The sequence below is a fragment of the Typha angustifolia genome, chromosome 8 (genome assembly GCF_048772165.1).
Source record: "Typha angustifolia cultivar Huaian chromosome 8, ASM4877216v1, whole genome shotgun sequence".
NCBI lineage: Eukaryota > Viridiplantae > Streptophyta > Magnoliopsida > Poales > Typhaceae > Typha > Typha angustifolia.
This window is the reverse complement of record NC_133246.1, coordinates 1,112,983-1,139,079: the sequence shown is the minus strand read 5'-3', so window position 1 is coordinate 1,139,079 and position 26,097 is coordinate 1,112,983. Positions and strand designations below refer to the sequence as shown.

The following is a 26,097-nucleotide window of genomic DNA, read 5'->3' as shown; positions in this document are numbered from 1 at the left end:
GAAGAGGTTTGGAAAGATTCCAAAGGGACCGCAAAGGTTTAAAAAAAACAAAACAAAATTTAATTAAAACAAGGATGTCAGGAAGTCTTGGGTCGGGTGAGTAGGGTGTGATCATTTATGATCCGATCCGATAACGTAAGAGACCTGGATTGTTGATCAAAGCCCAAGTTCTCTATGGGCCAAATGGGCCTAGATCTCTGAAAACCAGTCCTCCAAATCACAAGTAAAACTAAGGTCACGTAATTTTACGACAATAATAATAATAATAATTTCTGACACCGTTACTCTGGAGACAACTTGGTTTAATAACTTTACTATATAGCATTTATTTTGTTAACTCGCCAAGCTGTCAGAATGAGGCGATTTCTATATATTATATTCCACCATCCTCTCATCATTTTTAGATATTTTTATCCATCAATATTATATATATACAATGTGTCTTTGATGATGTTAAATATTTTACTTAACACAGAGTTTCTTTGATTAACTAAGCACTAATAAACTTAAATAAATATGGATTTTACATTTTAAACAAACAAGGCCTAAGGTCTCTGTTCTGCTGTTATATTATTTCACTAACTACCCTAAACATTAATTTCTATATTTTATATTTAGCTTAATTAACAACCATATTTTTTATAATGTGGTCACCACGCTACATCACCAATTGAAACTCCACTTAAGCTTCTTGCTACTCTTACATGTGATGATGCCGATATCGGTCAAGAAAGAGGTTTGTTTGTGAAATCGTCGTCTTATTTCATATGGTTTTTTCTTTGAATATTTTGTGCTTGGTTATATGCTTCTCTGTCGGTCGATTAGTCTTTCAGCCAAGCGTAAGACTTAGTTTAAATTCTGTGGGCCTCTCTTTCCTCTAATGTATCGAATTGTAATATTTTCTAAGCTTAATAAATTATTCGATATGAACTTTCTCAAGAAAAGTACGGCACACACGCCCCTCGGATTGGATGATTGAGATCATCCGATCAAGATGATATTTAATCAAGCTTAGTAATTCGTTTCCACTATCCCAATCATGGCGATTTAATCACTCAATTGTTAATGTTGACTCCTCTGGAATAATAAGTAGTTTACGTTGGATCGAAGGCTATTTTCGTAATTTGGAGTAAAAAAAAAAAACTTTGGGAATCTGCGGCGAGTCTCAACGCATCCGAGAGGATTTCCTATCGGTTTCCCGTTGCGAACAGCGGATCATCCAGCCAGAACTCGCCACGTGCACAACGTCTGTCGGCGTGCAAGAACTTGCGACAGATCCAGGGCTTGTTGCTCAGACCAGCTGTCCTCGCTGTTCGGAACATAACAGCAGAGTTATGGTGACATAATCTGCCGTCAGATTTTCCTTAAACCAAACGGACGGCGGATATCATACCCGCGTTAGAGATTTTATGCGGACGCTTTGATGAGCTTAATCACGTCGTTACTCGTTAAATCTACCACTGGTCTTTCTTTAAAGCCGTCATCTAAAAAACTCGGTTTTTTTAACTCTTATTTTTTTCCTCGTTGCTCTGTTCTCTCTCTTGGTTTTAGAGAGAGAGAGAGAGAGAGAGAGAGAGAGAGAGAGAGAGAGACTCGCCTTTCCATTTCTTCTTCTCTTCCCTCGTACCGTATATTTTCTCTCAAGGTAAGCGCCATCTCTCCGCCTTCTTCGTATTTCTTTTCCTTTTTAGTTCTTTTTGTACTGCTTTTTACATGTTAGTAGTATGTTGATGTCTATGAATATGCTTTTCTTGTACTTTTGCTTCTTCTTTCCTTCGTGGTTCTGAATGATGGGTTTTGTTGGGCCGAGCTTGTTTTCTTGTAAAAGATCGAAATCGATCGATACCCATTTGCCCGTTCTTGTTTAGGTGACATGGATTCCCTCTTGTTAGCCTGTTCTTGCATGTCCTCTTGCCCCCGTGTGTGATTCTTGATTGCTTTCATGTGCTTCCAATGGATGCGATGATATCGAAAGCTGGTTCTTTTTTCTTCATTGGGAGTGGTGGCGAGTAGAATTCGTGGATCAGAGTGGAAATTATTGAGAAAGAAGTGTTCTTTCTGTGGAATGTGATGGCATGACATGATCGGTTGTTGCAGTTGGCGTGCAATTTGTTTGGTCCGGCTCATATCTCCTTCTGTTGCTACATATCTGTATCCTTGGTTGTGCAAGCTATGGTTTCGTTCAAGAACTCGGGAAACGTGTTGGGTTTATTGACGTGGTTCTTGATTGATGGATTCTGGCTTTCCACTATAGCTCTATCTTTTTGTGGTTGTTCATGGATATCATTTGGTCCTTTAGTGGTATCTGCTAGTAACTGAAATCAAACATAGCTGTTGCTGATTGCTTAAGCATGGTTTGGTGTGATTCTTATCTCCTATAGTGGAAGGATTTGAAATTTGTATGTTTTTAACCCACCCCTCCCCTCCCCTCCCCCCAAAGATAAAGTTTATCAGAACGCTGTAATTGATCCTGTTAGCTGCAGTAGCATATAATGTACTATCCAATTTTTACCTTTTTTTTTTGATACCATTATTTGGCCTTATCCTGTAAAATCCATTCATCAGATCCACATCAAACCTTTTTCTTTTTCCCCGTTCTTCAAAGGTTTTCCGGTGGAAAGAATTTTGAGAAATCTCCTCCTGTAGAAAAATTAGAGTTGATTCAATAAATATACCTCAACATCTGGTAGCAACCTAGGTGCCATTTACTTGGTTAGGGATTTTCAGGGATATGATAAATTTTGTAATGCCTTAGTTTTGGTGCATCAACAACATGGAGGCCCAAACCCCTGCAGTTTTTTGTGTATGGAGATTTGAATGAGCCTTATACATCTTTAAAAATAAGACCGTTAGTTTTGTCCGCCCAAGTGGCAACATGCTTAGTTTACTAGATCATATTGATCGAATACATGTCAATTATTTGTCATGGTTGTTTATGTCCTAAGACTTTCTACAAATTCAGAGTAAAGGAAGAAAAGAGACCTGTTTTGGCCGAGTACCTTTCATTATGACTCGCAGAAAAAGCAAAGCCTACTTAATTTCTTATCATTTTCCTTTCTGATACTGCAGATGAATTATCTTGAACTAGAAAGAAGGGAAGATCACATTACAGTAGAATATTCTGGCCAGCTACCTTTACCAGTTTCTGATGGTAGAGGTGAGAGCATTGATGAATCACCAGTATGTCCCCGTATAGGAGATCAGTTCCAAGTGGAAATTCCAAATTTAGTTACAGAAGCTGAACGTGCTCAGCTAGACTCACGTCCACTTAATGATGGCAGCATTCTTGTTCTCGAGTATACTGTTGGAATTGGGTTAGCTATTCCAACTACATGGATTCACCATCCAAGCCCTAATATTGATGAAAAACAAGATAAATTTTCTGGCTCGAAGATTTGTTCTTGTCAGGTTGAATCAGAAGTCTGCAGAGAGAATAACGAAAGTCAGGTCGATGCTAACTTCAGTACGATGATTGCAAGTATAGCAGGAAATTCATATCATGATGGTTCACCTTCTCAAACCTCGGCAGGCAAAGATGAATTTGCAGATGACCAGACGGACCGTGGAAATTTTACAAGATCTACCAGCAAGGAATGCACTACCTTGCAAGATAAGATGATTACAGGCTCAATTGCCTCTCTACAGAGGAAAGCCAAAGGATACATTGCACTGCCTGATTCACCAACATCCTCTTGGACTGATGGTGAGAAGCAAAGTTTTCTCCTTGGTCTTTACATTTTTGGAAAAAATCTTGTTCAGGTAGGGAAATTTGTGGACCATAAAACGATGGGAGATATACTCTCCTACTACTATGGAAAGTTCTATAGATCTGATGCATATCGCCGATGGTCAGAGTGTAGAAAGATAAGAAGCAGAAGATGCATATTTGGGCAGCGAATTTTTACAGGTTGGAGACAACAGGAACTATTGTCACGACTTCTACCAGAAATACCAAAAGAAGTCCACGTTTCTTTGATGGAGGTATATTTTCAGGTTTCACTTAACACAGATTGTTGATCATGTAGTTTAACATTGTGTCTCTAAGACATCACGTCATTTTTAATTAACTAAGAATTTTGTCAAAATTTTCTTCTAGGTAATTATATAGATATACTTATTATATTGTTCCATATTTGTTTTTACCAAATTCTCACTAAAGTTGTGTAATTCTGTATATATGCTAAATATTATTGCTTTTAACAACCGGTTCCAAAGAAGAAGGGGTGTGGTAGGTAGCTTGGGTGCTTTACAGAGCTTAGAATCTTCGTCACAGATAATATGAAACTATAGTTGTGGAAGAAGTAACTTAGATTCTCTGGTGTATGCTGTTTGAATTAGAGATGGCCTGGGAGGGAAGACTACCTTCAAACTGTGCAATGATATTGTCAAGGCCTACAACTTTCCTAACTTCCATCTCTTTGAGCATTCTTTAGAACTGTCAAGGGTGAGCTCACTCTTTTCTCATTTTCAAATAAAATGTCTGACATATAGTGAACTTGACTCTCTATTTTGATGGAGAACCAGAGCTTTAGGACAATGAATCACACCATTCTTTGTTGCACAGTCCATTGAAGAATGTCCATAACCCTGTTCTTTTGGAGGCAGAAAATGTTATTTTGTTTATTTAGAAGAATTAATGATTAAATTCAGATTTCCATGTGAAACTTCACAGATCTCTCGGTTAATTTATTGGAGTGTTTCTCTCAGTTGAAGTTTCCTTTTTATCTATTTTGACATTTTGTTTTATCTTCATCTTGCTTCTGGAGCTAGAAGCCTAGAACAATCAAGACATCTGTAGTTTGCTCATTAGTTCTATTAATTTTATCTGTCGCTCCTTGCTTGCTGGAGTTCAAGACTTTTCATGTTGGAAATATGATTTTTTTTTCTTTTCTTGGCGCAATGTGCTTGTACTTAATATATTGTTATTTGGGCAGGCTTTCAAGACATTTAATGAAGGGAGTGCTTCCTTTGAGGGATTTATCTTGACTCTAAAGTCAACTGTTGGTATGGAAGGCCTTGTAAAAGCAATTGGTATTGGTGAAGGGAAGCACGGTCTCACTGGAACTGTAATGGATCCAACTAGAACAAATCAAAACATCTCTTTGCACCCTGAGATTCCCATAGGCAAAGCTTGTTCATTGCTTACATCTGCAGATATCATCAAGTTTTTAACAGGTGATTTCAGATTAAGCAAGGCAAGATCAAATGATATCTTCTGGGAAGCCGTTTGGCCCCGTTTGCTTGCAAGAGGGTGGCACTCAGAGCAGCCCAAAGATTTAAGTTCAGTTGGTTCTAAGCATGCTTTAGTATTTCTCATACCAGGTATTAAAAAGTTTTCAAGAAACAAACTTGTGAAAGGTAATCACTATTTTGATTCTATAAGTGATGTCTTAAGTAAAGTAGCATCAGAGCCATCGCTTCTTGTATTAGACGCTGAAGAAGCTAAATGTAATGGTGGCAATAGTGATGAAAATGGATGGGCTACGGATGCCAAATTGGACCAGAATGGTCTTTCCGATCATCAGCAACAGTGTTATGTCCCACCCGGGCTTCCAAATGATAATTCAGTTATGATGAAATTTACTGTCATCGATACTAGTTTGGTTAAGGAAGGACTGTGCAAGGTGAGAGAGCTGAGTCTGCCTGCAGCTCCCTACTGTGATTATGAGCCTTCAACTCATTCAGAAAAAGATCAGCCATACTCACATGATAGCTTGGAAGATGATCGAGTAGGTTCTGATCGACGTACATCCGATGACAAGAATAAAAAAGAAAGTAGTAATTACATGTCAGGTAACAAAATGCCATCTGATGCAGTTGAAAATATTGACACTATTCGAAGCACAATGAAGTCAATCAATAGCCATGTTTCCAATGATCAATCTCTTGACGCCTTAAACAGTAAAGATTTGTCAAATGATACAAAGTGTCACTTCACCTCTGGAACAAAATCTGGGCAACAAGTTTATTTTGCCCCTGTTGCAAAACGAAGAAGATTAACTGCCTGTAAATATGAAGGGACTGGTCGCCGCACTTCTTATTTTGCAAAAGCCCGTCAATTGAAGAAAGAGGAGACTCAACATGTGTTGGATTCATCTAAAGCAAGTGAAATGCATGCAGAAGATGACCTTTTCCAAATGAAGACATCCGGCAATCCTTCAATTAAAGATAGCTTGGATGGGAAGAACAAAGATGTTCCTGGCGGAGACTCATGCTGTATAGCTGCCGCGACCGATCCAAAAGTTCCAAAAGAAAAGCTGCAACCTCGAACTCTCATCGATCTAAATCTTCCTCATGAACCAGTTGATTATGACACTGATGAGGACCTGCGCATTGCTTTGCCAGACAAGCTGGAAGGACCGAATGTAAAGAAACCTTCATGCCCATCAGAAACCAAGCCTCCGCAAGATAGTCCTCAGGTAATGGAAACCTATGATCAGCAGTCTTCATTGAACTTTCGTAGGCAGAGCACCAGAAGCCGTCCACCAACAATAAAAGCCCTGGAAGCTGTTGCATGTGGGCTTCTTGGCACAAAGCGCAGGGGTAGGGACATGAATGTCCTATCTTCAGGTAGCTTGAGCAACAGGCCTTCACGGAGGGTACGCAGGTCAGTTGAAACCTCAATGCCTGTTCCCTCTGTTAGTACAATGAGCTCTGAGATTATAGAATCAGGTGCTATGATAAATGAGTGCCATAAAAACAATACACAGGATGGGACAACATTAAGTGAATCCCATGCTCAGCCTGATAAAGAAGGGATTCGTGAGTTGCTAGGGATGCCTTGACTTGTGCAGACTGAAGAAAAACTAGAGAAATTAAGCCATCTGCTTTGGTTTCAGAATTGATGTTGGAAATGCAGTTATTCAGATGATGCAGTCGTGTAAACATCTCATGTCAAGGAATGAGATGTATATATTGAAAATTTCCGTTAAGACGAATGAAGCTCTAATCATTTCATGCTCAAAATGATTTAAAGTGGTACGTAACATTAAGTTTTGCAATTCTAGCACATTTCCTGGAGGAGCTCATATGACTCAACTTCCAGTATGGGAGTTACGTTATACTTGCACATTCGTCGATTTCAAGATGTACATTCTGTGGTCTACTTAGCAGGCAAGATGTTCATATATCCATCATGGCTTGATACTATAAGTTCCAGGGCAGCAGTTTGACTAATTTGTCTTGTGAAAGGGAAGAAGACAAACTTTGTTCGTTAAATCTGATTAAATGTAAAAAAAAAGAAAAAAAAAAGAAGCATAATGGGATGGAAATTTTACTCGAAATTTGTATCATCTAATGCCTATGATGTTTATATTACATGTTAAGATTCATTCAAGAATCATCTGTTCCTTATCCCAGCCCGTGAGGTTCTAACACTTGGGAGGATTGTTAATTATAATCTTATTCAAATTTTGCACGTCCTGTAGCATCCTCTCAAGGTTCTATGATCTATTTCTTGGACTAGGAAGTCTCTCACGAGACGTGTGAGCTTTCATTTATGAACTACTGGCATACAGAGTTGCATTTTATTTTTGTCCTTTTGAGTTTGATTGTGATGTTAAAAAGTCTTAAGATGGAATTCTTCAGGTAATATGCTAAACATAGCTCTCGGATAAGATCAGAATTAGTGTTTAGTTTAATACTAAGTTAATAGAGTTAGAATACAGGGAAGTACCGGTCAACCCAAGTTAGATCGAAGCAAAACCTCGTCCATCGTCTTCTCCATCCTTAAACCCTAAGAAGCCAGAACCTTACCTCCACGAGAACTCGATCCCCGCCATTAGAACTTCTTCCGATCTCTCCTCTCCCCTACTTAAAACCCCGGAATGCTCGATGACTACTTACACTGGTATACAGAGTTACATTTAGTTATCTTTTTTAGTTTGATTCTGATGGTAGAAGGCTTAACACGAACTTATAAAATGTATTTAATTCTTGTCAACGAAACTAGACTGGTTATCATCACTGTGCAAGACTTCTTAGCATTGGATGGAAAGAGAAGAAGTCTTTAGGAGAGAACTCTGCAGGTCATACTCTTACCAAGTTTACCAGTTGGAATGACAGCTTTCATAGATGCTAGCATTCATCTATAGCACTATAAACATTGCAATTAATAGGCTTCACAGAGCTCACGGATCAGTATTACTAGATAACTATGTGATTCTTTGCATGCTTAGCTGTAGTGTTCCCTAGCTTCTAAACTCCAAGTTGCTAATAGAATTATCAGATAGGCCCCCCCACCCCTCCCTCCCTCTGCTTATGCTCTGCCTTTTATACTTGTTATATAATAATTACACGGAGATTAAGGGTTGACAGCTATCACGCGGCGGAGATCCTGGAATGCATTAACTCGAGGAGTGGACAAATTTAGCAGCATGGATGTTAGGATGCAAATAAACAAAGAAGATAAGCGCGGTTTCATACGGTAAGTAGTGCGTAATGATTTTTAATTACAGAGTATTTGGATTACTTATAAAGCAAATCTCATTCCTCCTGAATAGTTTTCTTTTATTTTTTCTTTGCACTCTAAGATATAGGATCTATAATTCTTAGTGATCAGCTTAAAGCTACTGCATAGACCCTCTGATCTATTAAGATTCTTGGGTTTATATACTTTGAGGTCCACTTCTAGAAAGATTTATATTAATCTCTCATAAGTTCTTCAGATCATTCCTAAACCATTTTGTTCTGCTATGTATTCTTTACACAATTATGAACAAGTGGAAGATATATCAAGTATGTTATCAACTATTTCCCTCACTAAGATGGGTGTATCATTTATAATGATGTATAGAAAGCCTACACACTTACACACTAACCTTTTCTTCTAGATGATCCAGCAAGAAGCCTACACACTTACACATAACAACGGTGTAATCCATCTCAATATCAGCATCAAAGAGAATTAGTCAAAGAGATACCACCAACCTTGTAGATTTCGACATCAAGATGGCAAACTCCATGCAGTATATTTTGGAACAAATTAAGTTGTCTTTTGGTTGTATCCTTGTCACCTGTTGGCATTTTCTCCTGCCTTGTACCTTTCAGTTAATTGTTTACCAAGTTTTAATAAGTTATTTTATGCCATCACATTCATATAGAAACTGAATAATATGACCAGCCTTTTTTCTTTGGTTCTTTCGGTCTGTTATGATGTAACTATGTAATTGTCTTGATGTGAACATAGGATGATGTCTACCCTTTAAATACCAATAAGTCCATTGATCATAGTAAACTTCTCTTGAGAAGCACCATTTACTCATTCTTCCTTAATGATCATTGAATTGAAACTATATCAATGCAACAATGTGTTGTCTACTATTCCTCTTGGATATAGTAGCATTCTATGAAGAAAGAAGAATTTGCTGTGAATTAAGTGCTACATTAGTTAATTGGAAAAGAAGTACATTGACTTTGGAAACTTATTATAGGCTTCACGAGCTGCAGTAGAGTAGATAATGAGACAGCCTGATAGATTTACAGAATCTACCAAGGATAGGTCCAATATTAGACTGATGCTGTCCCTAAGAGATTCTCCTACAAACCATTCTTGCTGAGCTGTGGAGCTTCCTCTTCTATTCTACTGTGCAAATCTACACTTAATTAAGGATTAACAATGAATAAATCTTTAACTTGCTGCATAGCCATTGTGCTTGTCTATGTGCTGCCTCTTAGATTGTCGTTATCTTAGAAAATTTAATAAAAGTTTCGAAGACGAGAGGCATAGCTAAGATAATGCTTTTCTGAAAGAAAATTCTTAGATATTGTCATATAATTATAACAAGATAAGACTGGGTCATGGGCAATGTAATGTGGATAGTGATAGGGGATTAAAATATTAATGATTTAATTGTTGCAGTCCATGCAAGTATTTAGAGAAGAATATATATTGATCTATATTTATATGAAATAAATATACCTCTAGATTCCATTCCAACGTCTTCGTTGGACTTTTAAAAAAGGCAGCCCCGTTAACACATAAGGCACGTCATATTAAAATAAGCATATAATATCTCTAAATTCCAAGCAGCAATTGACCATATAGTCATCTTTTCATACCTCCAATTATTAGCAAAAATTCCAGGTTACTATTCTATGATGAAAGAAGCGTGATGTACAAATTCTGTCACTTAAAAAGTTAAATTTGTTATCTAATATGAAAGATGTGAAGTAAGAAATTGAAATACTTGCTATCACTTGATGTTTAATATCATTAAACTTAGGTTTCGATCTCGCTAACAATTCTTTTATGCCACACATGGACAGATGATCGATAATAGACCGAGATATTTTGCACTCAAACAAATCAGCCACCATGTAAAGTATAAATGTTAATATATTTATATAAATACTACAAGTGAGGGATAAAAAGATAGAGAACATAATATATTTTGTGAGTTCTTTTGTTCTCTGACAACAAATCCTAGTTGTTGGAAGAAACCTTTGTCTAATTCTGTCTCTAATTGCTAATCTGAAATATATCTCAATCAGCAGCGTCGAAGGGAGAAAACAAATATATGAAAGTGGATTAATTATTGGTCATCATTTGTTTTTTCTTTTATATCTTTGATCTGAAAATTAAATGCTGTAGCTGTAGCCCAAGGTTAGAAAAACAAAGCAGCAACAAGGCTTGAGGGGTGGTCCAGGAGACAAAGAGGTTGCTATCAAAAGATTAATTTGTAGAGCAAATGCTATGGGTAAAGAAAGCCATGAGATAATGCCTTATTACAAACACATTCTACCATTGGTTGCAGATCACATCAACCAATGTGGAATAGAGTGAGAAAAGCTTAGTTCAAGTCTAGACTTTATAGATAGCTATAGAAACAATATCATATTCCAATTTGACATACCAAAGAAATGTAAGTTTGTCTTCCTCTGATCCCAAGAGACCACAAAATTTATAACAGAAGATAGGTTTAAAAATCAAAGAAACAATCTTCCAAGTTTGCCCTCCTCGACTTGTTATCATATAATACAAACACCTCAGGAAAGGGTTGAAGAGGAGGAGATTGTGTAACTAGAAAGAACAGCAGGAAGAGACATAATAGAGGGTTGCCATCCATGTCAAACATAACAGAAGAAGGTGGAAGCTTCTCCTCTGGAACAAACACAGGAGAGGATGATGTCCATGATCAGCTGCAACAACAGCTACACCATCAAAATCCATTCCATGCTTCATCAGTCATCGCCGGCGGGGGCACGGCCGATCCACCGCCGCCCGTCAAGAAGAGAAGAAACCTCCCCGGGACTCCAGGTAGTTAAGCTATACTTTTTTTCCTTTCATGATGGATTCTTTCTATCTCTGTTGGTTTAATTGTAAAGACATAGGCGTGTTTTGATTTTTAGTTGAATTTTCAAGTTCTTTTCTTGTATTTTTGCAGATCTTTTGATGTCAATTATTGGATAGGCAGTTCAATAATTGCACGAACTGTTAGCTAGTCTGCATCTTCTTCTCCTCTCTGAAAAATAATATAGAGGAAAATGACAAGATTTAGACTGTTGTAAGGTTTAATGGGCTGTTCTTTAATAGGAAATCTAATAATAGTATAGTTTTGTATTAAATGTTCTCATATTTTCTGACATTCCATGGAATGCATGTGATGATACTTAGAGAACAATAATCATAATTAGGCTCTCCTGCCTCCTGTTTTCTGACATTTCTCCTGTTTAAGATGACTCCTAGTGCCGTGATTACATAACTTATCATGCACCATAAATTGGAAGATATCTAGAGAGAGAGAGAGAGAGAGAGAGAGTTCTCTTTGTACTTCACTAAATTGTAGAGACAAATCTTACCATTTATTATCCTACGGAGCAAAATCATAGAATTATTTCATCACTTGGAATATGTATATGTATAACAAAGTAATTAGAAAAGAATCTAAGTCAAGTGAATAATTCCCACTGTTCTCCACTTCTTAATTATTAATGAGACTTTAATAACTAAAGACTACAATCTCGTAGCAGCATCATTAAGAGATCGATATATACTTAAGAATAACACTTGAACAAGTGCAGATCCAAATGCTGAAGTGATTGCCCTATCGCCGAAGACCCTAATGGCGACGAACCGGTTCGTCTGCGAGATCTGCCACAAAGGATTCCAGAGGGATCAAAACCTCCAGTTGCACCGCCGCGGCCATAACCTGCCATGGAAGCTGAGGCAGCGAACAAGCACTGAGGTGATCAGGAAGAAGGTGTACATCTGCCCCGAGCCGTCTTGCGTACACCATAACCCTGCGCGTGCTCTCGGCGATCTCACCGGGATCAAGAAGCACTATTGCCGGAAGCATGGCGAGAAGAAATGGAAATGCGACAAGTGCTCCAAGAAGTACGCAGTGCAGTCGGACTGGAAGGCTCATTCCAAGACGTGTGGGACTAGGGAGTACAAGTGTGACTGTGGCACTATTTTCTCCAGGTTCAGTTCAATACTATTCATCCTTACCTCATTGCCTACTCTTTTCTGCAATCTTAGTTAAGCTTAAGTGAACATAACGGTACATGATCTATGCTTAGTAATATATATGTTAGGTGATATGGGAAACTGTTTTTTTGGAGGAGGAGATAAGGTCAAGGACAATTATTAATAATAAGATGGGAAACTTTGATTTTGGTATCTTCAGAATCCGTGATCTCATTCTTGAGCACCGTGTGCGAGTTCAGAAGGTTTGACCTGCTCCAGTTGCAAACTTTGACTCGTCACCTTCGAATTACTAAGCTATCCTCCGAAGAGATCTTACGTCAAACATGCACCTTATTTTATTTCTATGTCCAAGTTGGTGTGATTCATAACTTTTATATGTTGACATGCAACTTTATTGGCAGGAGAGACAGCTTCATCACTCATAGAGCCTTCTGTGATGCCCTGATCCATGAGACCAAGCAGCTAAGCCAGCCCATGATGGCTACTATAACCTCAAGTTCAAGTTTGCAAAGCCAAGCGTCCAATCTCATGAATGAGAACACCACCTCCATTGGGATCGCCGGCTTCGGCCAGGACACGAAGAGCGCGCATCTCAAGGCAATTCCTGAGGCACCTCTAACCATGGCAGGATTCATGCTCTCTAGCCACAGCCCAAGGCCCATTCCTTCCCACTCGTATAGAGGCCCAATGGGCCTAGATGTGATTGGGGAATCCAAGATGGGCCAGGCCGTGGCCGGGTCGGCGTACTTATCGGCGACGGCTCTTCTCCAGAAGGCGGCTGAGTTGGGTGCAACTGCTAGTGATAACACGGTCACCCCCATGATGCAGAGGGGCAGGGGCTTCGGCTTCGCGTCCGTCATGGCCGGGCCGGGCCGGTTCTCCGGGATGAGGCCGTACGACGCAATGAAGGCCCAAAGAGAATGCACTCAGATGGTTGAGTTCGATGGGGGTGCTGGGCTCGGGAGTCGATTCTTTGACGAGTCTTCCATGGCCATGGGAGGTATGGGATTGTTCTCCGATGCCGCTGGATTCTTTTTGGGTGATGGTGATGGGACATCGAAGGAGGTGACGACCGTGGACTATTTGGGAGTTGAGGGCCAGAGGAGCTCGCATGAGGAGGAGCAGTTGCAGCGGATGGAGCTCGAAGGAGTCATTCGTCAGCAGAGGTTGGAGGAGGCTCTCAATCCGTTTCAACATCAGATGGAGAAGACGACGTGGGATGTTTGAGCTCTCTCTCTCTCTCTCTCTCTCTCTCTCTCGTTTCTTCTTGCATGAGGAGTTTTACTTGGTTAGAAAGTTTAAGGGAGCAAGACTGAGTTGGAGTTAAATAAAAATACGTGTGCATTAAAGGCCTTAGTTCGCTAGTCCCTAAAAAAGAAATGCCGGTACAAGATTAAAGTGCATTAAATTGCTCGAGCATGATCTGCTTATAAACGAGCAAGTTTTCAAACTTTTATAAATGAATGAAACGTAACAATTGCATTTTGGACTAACACGATTTCTAGAAAATCCAACTCCGGTTCCATGGATTTCATGTATAATATAACAACGATGACTTACTTTCTTATCTTTTCTCGACAAATCCTCTGTGTAAAATTAGAGAAGCAATTAAAAGATCAAATGGTGAAATAATGGCTTCTTGGGTCATGCTTCAGTAAGAGTGAAAGAATCTGCAATCTCAAAAAAGTCTCGCTTAACCTTCGGCCATGCCGACTCAGGTGCCTGAGCATTGAGAGTGTAAAGCTTGCCATCTTTCGCACAGCAGACGGCAACGTTGTGGCGGCGAAACGACGGCCCCTCGACTCCAAACTCAAGCTTGTAGTACCTCACCTTCTTCACCATATCCTCCCTCACAGAAGCATCGATTAGACTAGCCTTAATCTCTTGCCCTCTCCTAGACCCAGCAACCCTCCTAAGTACTGCTTCACCAACTTCCTTTGGGCCACCAAAGGCCTCAATCCTATAAACATACCATCAAGGTGTTATAATAGTCATCATCATCATCTTCTTCTTAAATGATGAGATTGGATAAGAGATAGAGAGACAGCGAGAGATGTGACGTACGAGAAGTCCTGGGGGACGGTGGAGACGATGACGCTGACGTTAAGCTCGCCGTTGGATCCTGGAGGGCCGAAGGCGGCCACGGGGTCGCTGACGGCGCGAGGCGGCCGGGGATTAGATCTGCCGTTCGTCAGCGGTGGGGGGTCTAGTGGCCGCTGTGACTCTGCTTTGCCTATTGCTCTGTATACAAGTGTTTGGTCTCCTACCCAGCTTGACGGATAGATGAACTCTGTGGCATTTCTAGTACATAGTAAGATAGGAGTTTTACTATTCGTCGTTTGGCCATTAATAAACATGCTCCTTTTGTAATCGAGCCAAATTCAAGTCGACTCGAGCTCGCTTCTAATTATACTATGAGGATTTTACATTTCACACCCTTATATTGTGTGCTTGACTGTTTTCTGAAAAGCCACGTTCGGATGGGATTTGGTATTTTACCAATAGTATAAGTATTGAATTGAAAATAAATTAAAAAACTGAGGTGCAAATCGTAATAAGCACAAGGTGTGAAGTGAAAACAATAATCTAAGATGGTACAGATAAGGTTCGATCCGCATGCGGGGAGAGAGAGAGAGACCCACCGAATCCTTTGGTAACATCGAGGCAGCGTGTGAAACCCCGAACAGGGTAGAGGACATCGAGCCGGAGTCGCCGGCCGAGCTCCGGCGAGAGCCCGAGGAGGAAGCTGGTGATCCCACCAAAGTTAGCCCCCACCGCCACCAGCGACGCCGCCCCGGACCCCACTAGTAGCCGCCGCCGGAACGCTGCCGCCAGTGGGGCGAACTCCTCCGCCGGGGACCCGCCTTCCGCGGAGCACTGGACCCGAGAAGGCAAGAAAGAATTCGAGGAATTGGACCCGAAGGCGACTCCTGCGGCGCGCAACGCCATCGGTTCTATTACTCCCGCTAAAATGGTGGATATAGCTAGCAGCATTGGGGGAGTTTCTTTCCGATTTTGGGTGGTTGCGATAATTATGCGGATTAGATTCGGATTCGGATTCGGATTCGAGTTTAAAGATCCAACTAACTCAACTCGATCCATTTATGTTACACATCGAGAGGAACGAAATACATGTACTTGAATACTATCAAAATCAGTAATACAAACAGTTAATACATAAATATATCAATTTATAAGACTGACTTATTGGCTGTAGGCTTGTGGCTGATGCAAGAAAGAGGCGTCGCACAACTTTGAACCTTCTTCCGATCAAATGAGTAGCAAATAATTGCATAGGCCTTAGTAATCATAAGGTAGATAGATAGATAGATAGATATAACTCACGCTCCTCTTATACGGCTAAAAAGAGTATTTGGAAGTGGGTGTAACTTTTTTGATTCAACTGATTATAGAGTTGGCTGTTAGTTTGGTACGGAACATCGATCCACCTCTCTACTCCCCTCCAGCTTATAAATCTTAGAAGAAATCCTCCCGGCAAAATGGGTGATCCCTCAAAAATCTCATCTGATAAAGTACCAGATCATATTATCTCCTCCGATCACGGTCGTGATCGCCTCTCCTACTACTGCCAGTGCCAGACCTGTGGTAATTCCGGTCCCCAGGATTCCACTGGCTATTAGAATTCCGCCCGTTGTCTATTCTTTGTTCTGCGAAGTTCCAGCCACCCCTGTACGCCGGAGATCTCTTAGGGCTGCCTCCTGGGCTCCATGTTTCCAAGTATTCGGACCTACCCAGGATCTCATTTTGATCCGAAGTCCGGCCTGGGAGAACATGGTGCCCTGCCGTATGTCCAGCTGGATAAGCATTATAGCTGTTTTGGTTTGTGAAAAACCTTTGTTCTGAAGCCTGAAACTCTGCGGGATTATTCTGCCGACCAACCCATCGATCTGGTGTCACATCGCGTCTCCCAGCACCGGCAAACCCAGTAGTACTACCGGACGGCCATGATGTTACTCTGGTTGGAAATGTCGGAAGGGCAGACTGTGGCTCTAGGGGATTTGCATGCAAAGGTAACATATGATTACTGGAGACGATCGAGCGGCCATAACTCGAAGGCTCCTGCCGCGGTAGCAATGGAGGAATGCTCGCTACATTGTCCACTGGCAGATGCCTTGGAGGTAACATAGCATCAGGAACAGAGTTCTGCTGCACCTGATAGTATGGGTTCTGATGAGGTACAGGAGCTGGAGGTATCTGAAGGTGATGAGTTGAGGGGTTAATAGTCACAGACAACTGAGGCATTGATAAGAGGGTGCTAGGAGCTTCGGCAGGCAAACGCGAAACAGCTGGAGGGTAAGACGGCTTAGTGGCCATCAACGAAGGGTGAATAAGGGTCTGAGTAGTAGTATTTGGAATATTTGAACCATCTCTGATACCAGGTAAATGAGGCTGCAGCACTGGAGCCTTTGCAAAGGTCGTGAATTCTGATCTCCAGTTACTCTGCAACAACACAAAAGACATACCGTCAGTAAAAATATCTTTTGTAGAAGTTTCTCAAAAGTCAAAACATTAACAACAGACAAGTTCAAATAGCAGTCTGACCCTTGCAGCAGGGTCTGATGGCGGAGTTGGCGACGGAAGAGAAGCAGGAATCGAATCGACCTCAGGATTACACACAGGTTCAGGTGGTTTAAAATTCTCCTGAGAAGCACTGGCTAACCCATTCACCAATTCTGTCAGCCCGACGCCACTCTTCTTCAGCAAATCTAGCAGGGCCACTGTCTGCTCACTGGGCAAGCTCTTTCCCTGGCCGGAAGTCAGAGCAAAGACCAGCTCCGGGTTCTTGAGCAATACGGCAAGCAACTCGAGATCCGGCTCTGGCGCCCCATTAGTGACCTGTGGTGGGGCCATCGAGGAAGAAGCGGCCGGCATGTCATGAACTCCATTGCTGGCAGGAGAGCGTGGTGGTTCTTCTTCCTCCATCGCATCAGCATCTGGTGGCTGCTCAGTGGGGATTTCTGGAGTAAGGCTGTCATCGAAGTCCATCTCTGTATCCCAAGGCTCCTTTGGATTCGGGGGGATCTCTTGTGGGCTTGGATATATTGTTTCCTTCTCCCGCTTATTCCTCTGGGTCTGGATCTCGACTTCCTTGCTGTTCTCCCCGGCACCCACACTCCATACAGGATCAATTCTCACCTCTGCATCAAATAACGTGGTAGACATGCATCAAATAACAGCAGCCGTGCATGCAGACAATTAAATTATGCTCAGCAAATTTCAAATACATCTAAATTATCCAACAAAAACCAATTTTTAGCAAAAACATGCTCTGAGTGATCATATAAGAAATTGCATTAACACTATTTAATCCATTGCTAATATTAATATGAAGGCGTTCTCAAAAGTAATACTGGGGCTACATACTATGATATTTCATGTTAGTGAAAGATTTTGAGCTGAATACACCAATGATGGATGTCCCCTCTCAGGCATGCAAAGCAGTTCCTCAGACAAGTAACTTGAAAATTCATGTCCAGTTCCCTTCCCTAGGAAATATACATATATATCTATAACCGAGCCTACAGCTGCAGCACACCTCTTTACTCTCTTGGCAGAAACTGAGATGCCTGGTATAAAATCTCTTACGTTTTAAAAGAACAAACAAACCTCTGACTTTTAAATTATCAGATATTCGTTACAGATGACAAATGCCATGAGAACATCCAAGTAATAACATCTGAACAGTTTAGGATATCACCATGACAAATGATACCTGCAAATACCCATGCCTAACACCACAAGAAGCTGGTTATCTATGAAAGCATTAATAACTCACACAGGATAAAGATTATCCCCACTGAAGACATGCTTGTAGAGCAGCACAAGTGGTGTATACAAAATTATATGAATGCAGAAATTAGCTAAATCGTATCGAACTAGATTTAACATGGTCGCACGGTTGCACACTTGCTCTAACTTTAAAAGGGAATATATATTAGATTGGGGAAAAGGTGAATTTTTTTTTTAATCATTAAGACTACGAACAACCAGAGACTGGTGAAGTTTGCAATTGGCTACATCAAGTCAGACGTGTGACCCAGTTTTGCATACTTTCAGACTGAGTAATCGCCACCTGTCAAGCAACCAGAGGTTCAGAACTTCTCTGAGTGCTTAGCACTGACTAGTCCCAGTAGTAGGTAACCAGATGGTTTCTTAAATAGCAGTAACAAAGATTTCACCATGCACAAACGCTGGAAAGAGAACAGAATATAGTTCCTTTGGAAGGTATCTATTCACAGGAAACACCTTTAGATCAACATCCATGTTTGATACATTGCAAAGAGATCATATCTGAAATACCAGTTGCAAGGCAATGTATCAGCTTTTTGGGCACATTCAGTTGATTAATTTCTTCAATATCTTAAAATTTTATCATTATCGTCGCCTTCCATTGTGAGTATCTCTTAACGTATACCAAAACAGAAGCTGAAAGCATGAAAGACCATGAGATCATATATGCTTATGCCTTTACTGCAGCAAAATCTATTTGAGCATCCAGTGTGACTGGTTCCACTTCACTGAAATGCACCATCAGATTTTTTTCCTTTCATGCCTAACTTCTCTTGTTTAATTAAAACGTTTGTGGCTTACTCATGATATGATACTGATGTTCTTCCAAGTAGTTTAAACAGCATTTTATTTACAATGACCTTAATTCTCTCGAGCACATTGCCAGACTGACACAAATGCTTCCAAGCTGTCAAGGATCATTATTCATTAGATAAATTTTTGTCAATTCAGATAGTCCACAATAACAAAACATTATGTTGAACTTGAAGGCAGGCTCCATGCTTCCCTCAAGACTGGAAATATTCAGCAAGTGGAAATGCAAACAGATGAAAGAGCACAAAGCAAAGGTACCTGGTGGTGTCCGCCAGGGGATTTGGTTGCACTTCAACTTCTCCATCAAATTTTCTTGGGAAGCTGAATTTGTCTTTGGAGTGACCAAGGCTTCCAGCTTAGGGGGAAGATTATTTGCTGTAGGTGCAATGGGAAGATTATTTTCTGTAGGCGCTAAAGGTTTAAACTCCACAGACTTTTTCAGGTGAGGAAGTTGAGATATTCTGGATGCAGGCAATATGGTGCGGATGTGGGAACCAGGAGAAAATTTATCATTTTCTATTTTAGGGAGTTTATCTTCACTATCTAAGGCATCAGTCTTGCCATATTTATTCTTCATGAAAACTGCACGCATTTTTGCCTTTTGAATGTCATCAGCTGATAGTGGTCTGCTATTGTTTGTCACCACTGTTCTGGCAACCTGCACATTTCTGCCTGCAGTTTTACGATCAAGCTGCTCCACCAGTAAAACTTTTCTGCGTTCTTTAGTTTCTGAAAATGGCTAAGGAATTTACTGTCCAAAAAGGTAATGAGTTCACAATAAATCACTGAAGAACATAGAACAAGTAGATTTACTATAATAAGTCATCTTAAAATTATGTTCATTGGACACTGTTCCCTATCAAGATTAAATAATCTAGGATATGTAACAGAATATTAATAACCCTTTCAGTCTGAACAACTTAGGAAGCATTGAAAAATGAGTCCATGACATGAATCAGCAACTTTTTTACACAATCTCATTGCCAACCCCACACACTATTGATTACTTATAAGCTACCCAAAAAAATTCTGACAGGTTATTATTTCCATTACAATATGAATAAGGATATAGGAAGGGAAAGGAAAAGGAAAAGTTGAGGTTCTGCAGGATTTCCTCTGCATGGGTAAAAAGAAAATAAAAAGATCATTCTTCTCCTTTCTTCTATACTTTTCACTTCTCTTGCTGAGTTTTTTAGAAGTTTCATGAAAGAGCCAAATTAGTAATATGTCACCATACAAGAACAAACATTTTGGATAAGCATTGCTATAAACAGTGGTCACAATAGCGGGAGGTTAAGACAATGCGATGCACATAAACATAAACCCTTATTCCAACCGTTTGGTGCAATTCCTATCTTTTATGATGCACATTAGGAAAAAAAAAACACATTTTTCCTCATTGTATTTTAGCCACGTTAGAAGACTTCTGCATGCACATGACATGTTGCAGTCCCATGTTCGAAGAAAAGCAAAGATTTAGAATGGATGAAAAAAATACTCTAAAGGCCAATCTTAGATTCAGCTTAAGGATACTTGATGATTGGGCACTTCGATCATTCTTTTTGCTTGACTCATCTGAAGGTGCTGGGAGCAGCTTTAATGATCTTTTAGGCTCTGATTTCCTAGATATACACAAACAGAAAGGAGAGAAAATTAAGGTTTTGAACCTTTACCATATATGATAATCATAAATAAGATGAAATATAGAAGAACCAGACTAAAGAATGAACACCTGCTATTTTCCGTATTTTCAGTTAGGGCGAGAATTTCCACCTGACAAGAAGGCAAAAGAAAAGTAAGGATTGCTCTAAAATAGTGGAGGTTATATTACAAGTTAGAATTCTAGATACTTACAGGACTCGCAATTTTGGACTGCCAAGACTCATCACTGAGGATTTCACCAACCCTATAGATAGAAATAGGAAGGTCCCAAGAAACTTAGAATATGGAAACGGAAGTACTTCAGCTATAGAAAGTAAAGGCACACCTTTGTCTGCTAACAATCTCCTTCCGTGCATCCTTGCCGAAATTTGAATGAGGTTTCTTCAAGGCCTGGCTTCGTACAAACAGTTTGCTCAATCTTGAGAGAAGAACTCTGGCTTTATTTGATATATCTGATCTTCAAATAAGATAAGATATGTTAAATAGGCCAATTAGAGAAAAATCAGTGAAAGGTAGATTACTCAAACAGTTCAGGTGAAAGTAGAACCAATCAATGTGAAAAAATAAAATAAAATCAAACTTAATATAAATAAAATCAAACTTAGTATGAACATCAGGCTCCTTGCAGAAAAATTCATTAGTGCACTGTCAAACAAATTGCTTTCAGGAATAGAATATATCTCTTAAATTAATCTATACCACTTTCAACAAGTTGGCAACAAAACATTAACAGGAGTCATTCAACAAAAATCGGTTCCTAATTATCAAGCTTTAGTCTAGTTGGCCAAAGACAAAGCTTACTCAAGGACACAATTCCGTGCAGTATTGAATCAGGGCGGAAAGCATATCCATGTCAATTATAACTAAGGAAAACATAACCATGCTATGTTAGAACATTTGTGTCCACTATACAATCACAACTTTTTAGTTGGAAGAATGGATTCTTGTAGATATAAGATGTTCATGGTTGGGCTAAGCTCACCTGCCATAACACAGCATGGAAAAGTTGCATCCTAAATTAACAATGACATGTGAGATTGTAAAAAACAATACTAAAGCACTCATTTTTTGAAAACTCATCTTGTATTATGGAAAGAAAATCTCCATACTAAGTGGATGCACAACACGAGTTACTGCCAGTCCATGAAACCTCTGCAGCTTACATGTGAGAAAGCTATTACCATGGCAGGCTTTAACCTAGCCTCCAATTACAGATAGCAACAAAAGAAATAAATATACAGCCTCTGTCCTACAATGAGACACTACCACATATAATATGCTTGCAAAAACAATTTTAATCCATTCTTGGCAGTCTATAAAACAAAAGCTTACATAGCTTTTCTGACTTTGCAGAAAGAGGATGCTTTTCAAGAAGAGTATATTCAACTTTTTATGGACCAAAAACCTATAAAATGTACGAGTGATTGAATAGAATTATAGAATCAACTGACTAAATTGCCCACTAACGACTGTTTGAGTTTTCTTTTAGTAAATGAACTTTACAAATACCTAAATGAAACAAAAAGAATCAACAGAAAAGAAAATTACAGATTCAAGCAAGACATAAAAAGACAAATGCTCATTGTCAAAAATCCTCGAAAGAAAATAAAATGAAAAGATTAATCCATCTGAAGAAAGATAATTGCTCATCTATATCTTGCGCATAATGCCCACCTTCCCCCTCCCCTTGTCATCCAACAATGGAGAAGAAATATTCCTACGATCTAGACTCAACTCTCGGGCAGCTGAACATATACTATAATGCTTTTATTATCTATATGCAGCAACTTCTTCAACCATCCTCTCATATCAAAAAGAAAAAGGTGCGACATGAAACTTAAACCAACTAAAAAGTGAAGGCATATTTAGCACGCAATCACTTGATAGATCACAGCAATTCATATAATACTCCCTCCTACAAACATTATATGATTAAAGACTATGAGATCGATGATCTTCCAAACATGAACATGGAAAATTTATTCTGTAATCAATATCTACACACCTGATGTCCTATAAAACCGCAACCTGTTGACAGTTTGCAGAATAGCTGACATCTGTATGGGCAAAGCTTTATGTAGTGGCAGGTGACAAAGAACCTATACATGGCAAAAAAGGGGTTCAAAAAAACTATCATATGGACAACAAAAATGCATAAGTAACAAATGATAAGGACCTTAAAAATAGTAAGCAGCACAGTAGTTTGTTCTTCTGTAGCTGCTTCGCTCAACCATGTTGCTAAAATGGTAAGACCTCCTTTTGTTAAAAACCTGAAGATTCGATAGACAATTTCTGAGATCATGTGACAATCACAACCTCCAAACATCATAAATTGGAAGGATAGCATACCAGTTTAGAACTGCTAAGTCATTAATTTGGAGAACCCATTCCATCAGTTTCACCTGCCCTGAGAATGTTTCTTCCTTCCTCATTAGAGTAACAATGTCATCCAAGAACTTCTTATCTTCAGAGTTAACACCAGGAATAGCTTCAGCTGGCAATGAGGCTAAAGGAGTTGCCTCAACAGGGTTAGTAGCATCAACTGAATGCACAACGACCTGTTGGACATCTTTGACAGCATTAAGGATCCCAGAGTTTATAGGGACCACTGAAGGTTCCTTAGTTGTCAGAAGCTCAGTAGTATTTACAGGTGTCTCTTTTCTAGCAGGCACAGCTGGATCTGAGCCATCAGACAACAGATGACTAGATGGCCTAGATGCCTCTAATATGGTTGCTTTCTCACGTGACAAGCTTACAAGCTTTCTCACCCTTGAACGTTGACCAGCAAAAAAATCTCTAACCTACACATTGGCACATCAGCTGATTGTAAATGGCCATGGGCAAATCAGTGCAAGATATTTTAAAGGAAAAGAAAAGAGAGAGAACAAAGAGAAAGCTCTGCTCATAGCATTTAACATGACAACATGAAAAGAGAAAAGTAACATAAGAACTGATACATAAATCTGTAAAATTCAGATCACATTGAGAAGGTTTAGGAAAATAACCTGCGTAACTGTCAGCCCACAAAGTGCACTAATTTCCCGAGTTTCTTTTTTCCCAATATTATCCTTAATAGAGAAAACTGACTGCATGTATTTCACTGCTTTTGGATTCAGCAAATCCCTTGGCTTTTTCCCTGTAAAATGCAGCAACAAAATTCCTATATAACCCCCTACATTCAGTCCCATCAAATAACTAATAGAGACTAAACAACATTAAGAAAATAAAAAACATCGATAACTATAGAAAGTGCTTACATATAAACAGTTTCAACAATTATGACTTTAGTTGCAACTAATTGTGGTCGGCTAGGCCACTAGATGAATCACTTTCCTCCACTATTTAATTCACAGCTTCACATTAAACTGAGTGTTGTCCTGTCTTTTCTTACAAGTTCCTCCTATATTGGCTTTTTTCTTCCCCTCCCTCTTCTAATTTAATGAACAAGAGGCTACAGAACCTTAAGACAAAAGTACACCTAACCTGAATCTGATAAATTAGATATACATGCAAGAAAGGAACTGAACTACTTCATGAACTGATTTTGTTGGTCACAGAAAATATCAACTACAGTGTCTCTACAAAATAAGTACTTACCAATTTTAATTGACAATGCACCAGCAGCCTGCATGGGAAATAAAAGACAATATCAGTTTGTCTTTGATATAATTGAATTAAAGATGTTATAATATGGAAATCTAGATTAGATAGCATCAAAAACATAACTCCAGACTGTATCAAAATGTTAAAAGTTATAGAACAAAAAGCATAAGATTACAGAAAGGGATAAAGCAAACATGTATGGAAGCATTGATTGTAGTGACATGAAAAATTTACAGCCTTGTTTAACCAAGTTCCTAGAAAGACAAGAAACAGGCTGGCATAGGTTAGCACAGAAGAACACATTGATCCCACTGCAAATTTCCTGTATCCAATCAGCATAGACATGCAGCATGTCTAATAGACAACTACACATAGAATTTAAACCCTGCAATATACTACAACTTTTCCACTAAGTAATAAGTATCAGAAGCAGGAGAAACATGGAAATAACCAAGAGGTGCACCTCCTCTTTAATGGCTTTTCCTACTTAGTGTTGTCATAAAAAGAGGAACCATACTAAACAAGAAAATCTAGGAAACCAATGGTGCTACACCTTTTTGTGCCAAAGATTCATATGCTTGTGCCGCTTAAATATTTAGAATGACTTATGAGAGTTTTCATAAGCAACAGGAAAAATCCTATAATAAATTCTTCCATACCATATAATGTTACCATCGATTTCTGCTTCTAACCTTTGATTAGTTCCTAGTTTTATCAACCTTCCTAGGACAACAAACAAAGATAGCATGCAACTTGAAAATCAGTTATCTAAATGTCGGCAAAGAAGGCTCGAGCCAAAAAGGGAAAATAACAAATTAGTACGAAGAAGAGCTCAAGATATCAAGGCTCTATCCAGAAATTATTGCTAATAAACGCGCAGAAGAAGATATCTCTCAATAATTACATGATGAAAAAAAAATCATAACTCCATCAAAGCCAAGATTCCAACTTTTCACAGCCCAAGCATGAAAATTTTCTGTCTTTTCGCGTACCATACAAGAAAACAACGAATCTGACAAGAAAGCAAGGAAACCCTAAAAAGGTTAAGGAAATCAATCACATACCATCTCTTGAGCGAGGGGGTTGACGCCGGTGAGCTTGCATTGGGCGACCACCAGCCTCTGGAGCTGCTCGATCTGGCTGTGGAAGAGCTCCTTCTGCGAGTCGACGAGCCCCGCGAGGGACTCCATTGAGCTGGCACCTATGGCATCCGATTCGTCGAGACCACCGGCCGCGGCCGCAGGGACGAGAGCCATCAACGATCCCAACGGCGACACCGCGCGAGAGCCCAAGCATTAGGGCTCCGACGAAGGGATTAGAAGGTGTAACCCCAGATGGGAGACAGTGAAACCAAAAAAAAAAACACACACACAGAAAGGGCCGCACAATTAGGGTTAGGGTTAAGTTTCCGGCGTTGCGAAGAGAAGAGAGAGGAAGAGAGAAGCGCAGCCCAAGAACGCGAGAGGAGAGAGAGGAGAGGAGGGAAGAGAGAAAAGAGAGAGGGCGATCGATTAATCCGCTATAAGTCTATAACCCAAGGGAGAAAACAGCCGGTGCGCTTTATTAACCAAAGAAATATCTAATTTTGCTATCATTGCTTGTTTTCCCATTTTAAGCTTTCTCGTTAGATGGCAACAGTGGAGCGGATTCTGAGTCTACGCAGGATCCGATATATAAATCCGATAACCGAATTACCATGTGGAATTTTAACTAATTGAGACGTTAGCAAATTTTTGTTCAATAGATTATAGATGTACGTGACAAAAGAATTGGCCATTAGT

At 39.7% G+C, this 26,097-nt stretch overlaps 4 protein-coding genes across 5 annotated transcripts; 2 read left to right on the top strand and 2 right to left on the bottom strand.

The window, feature by feature from the left end:
- The first annotated feature begins 1,528 nt into the window (after positions 1 to 1,528).
- Positions 1,529 to 7,411, top strand: LOC140764274 (uncharacterized). Of its 2 annotated transcripts, none has more exons than XM_073102747.1 (3): positions 1,529 to 1,645; positions 3,070 to 3,981; positions 4,935 to 7,411. In XM_073102747.1, the coding sequence occupies exons 2-3, from the start codon at positions 3,070 to 3,072 to the stop codon at positions 6,783 to 6,785; spliced, it is 2,763 nt and encodes a 920-aa protein (XP_072958848.1). In that variant the 5' UTR covers positions 1,529 to 1,645; the 3' UTR covers positions 6,786 to 7,411. The 2 variants fall into 2 exon arrangements, with proteins under 2 accessions (XP_072958848.1, XP_072958847.1); XM_073102746.1 differs by lacking the exon at positions 1,529 to 1,645 and adding an exon at positions 1,762 to 2,116.
- A 3,527-nt stretch (positions 7,412 to 10,938) lies between these two features.
- On the top strand, positions 10,939 to 13,808 carry LOC140765876 (protein indeterminate-domain 7-like). Its single transcript, XM_073105168.1, has 3 exons — positions 10,939 to 11,257; positions 12,022 to 12,421; positions 12,829 to 13,808. Exons 1-3 carry the CDS (start codon positions 11,065 to 11,067, stop codon positions 13,652 to 13,654), a joined length of 1,419 nt encoding a protein of 472 aa, XP_072961269.1. The 5' UTR covers positions 10,939 to 11,064; the 3' UTR covers positions 13,655 to 13,808.
- Positions 13,809 to 13,905: 97 nt separating this feature from the next.
- LOC140765877 (psbP domain-containing protein 7, chloroplastic) lies at positions 13,906 to 15,529 on the bottom strand. The gene is made up of 3 exons (XM_073105169.1): positions 15,070 to 15,529; positions 14,492 to 14,717; positions 13,906 to 14,387 (listed from the first exon to the last, which is right to left on the bottom strand). Exons 1-3 carry the CDS (start codon positions 15,527 to 15,529, stop codon positions 14,072 to 14,074), a joined length of 1,002 nt encoding a protein of 333 aa, XP_072961270.1. The 3' UTR covers positions 13,906 to 14,071.
- A 19-nt stretch (positions 15,530 to 15,548) lies between these two features.
- Positions 15,549 to 25,878, bottom strand: LOC140765875 (homeobox protein LUMINIDEPENDENS). The gene is made up of 13 exons (XM_073105167.1): positions 25,381 to 25,878; positions 24,311 to 24,338; positions 23,719 to 23,849; positions 23,063 to 23,514; positions 22,890 to 22,983; positions 22,719 to 22,812; positions 21,039 to 21,165; positions 20,906 to 20,957; positions 20,784 to 20,824; positions 20,585 to 20,673; positions 19,310 to 19,780; positions 16,991 to 17,586; positions 15,549 to 16,888 (listed from the first exon to the last, which is right to left on the bottom strand). The coding sequence occupies exons 1-13, from the start codon at positions 25,570 to 25,572 to the stop codon at positions 15,974 to 15,976; spliced, it is 3,282 nt and encodes a 1,093-aa protein (XP_072961268.1). The 5' UTR covers positions 25,573 to 25,878; the 3' UTR covers positions 15,549 to 15,973.
- Between the last annotated feature and the right edge of the window lie 219 nt (positions 25,879 to 26,097).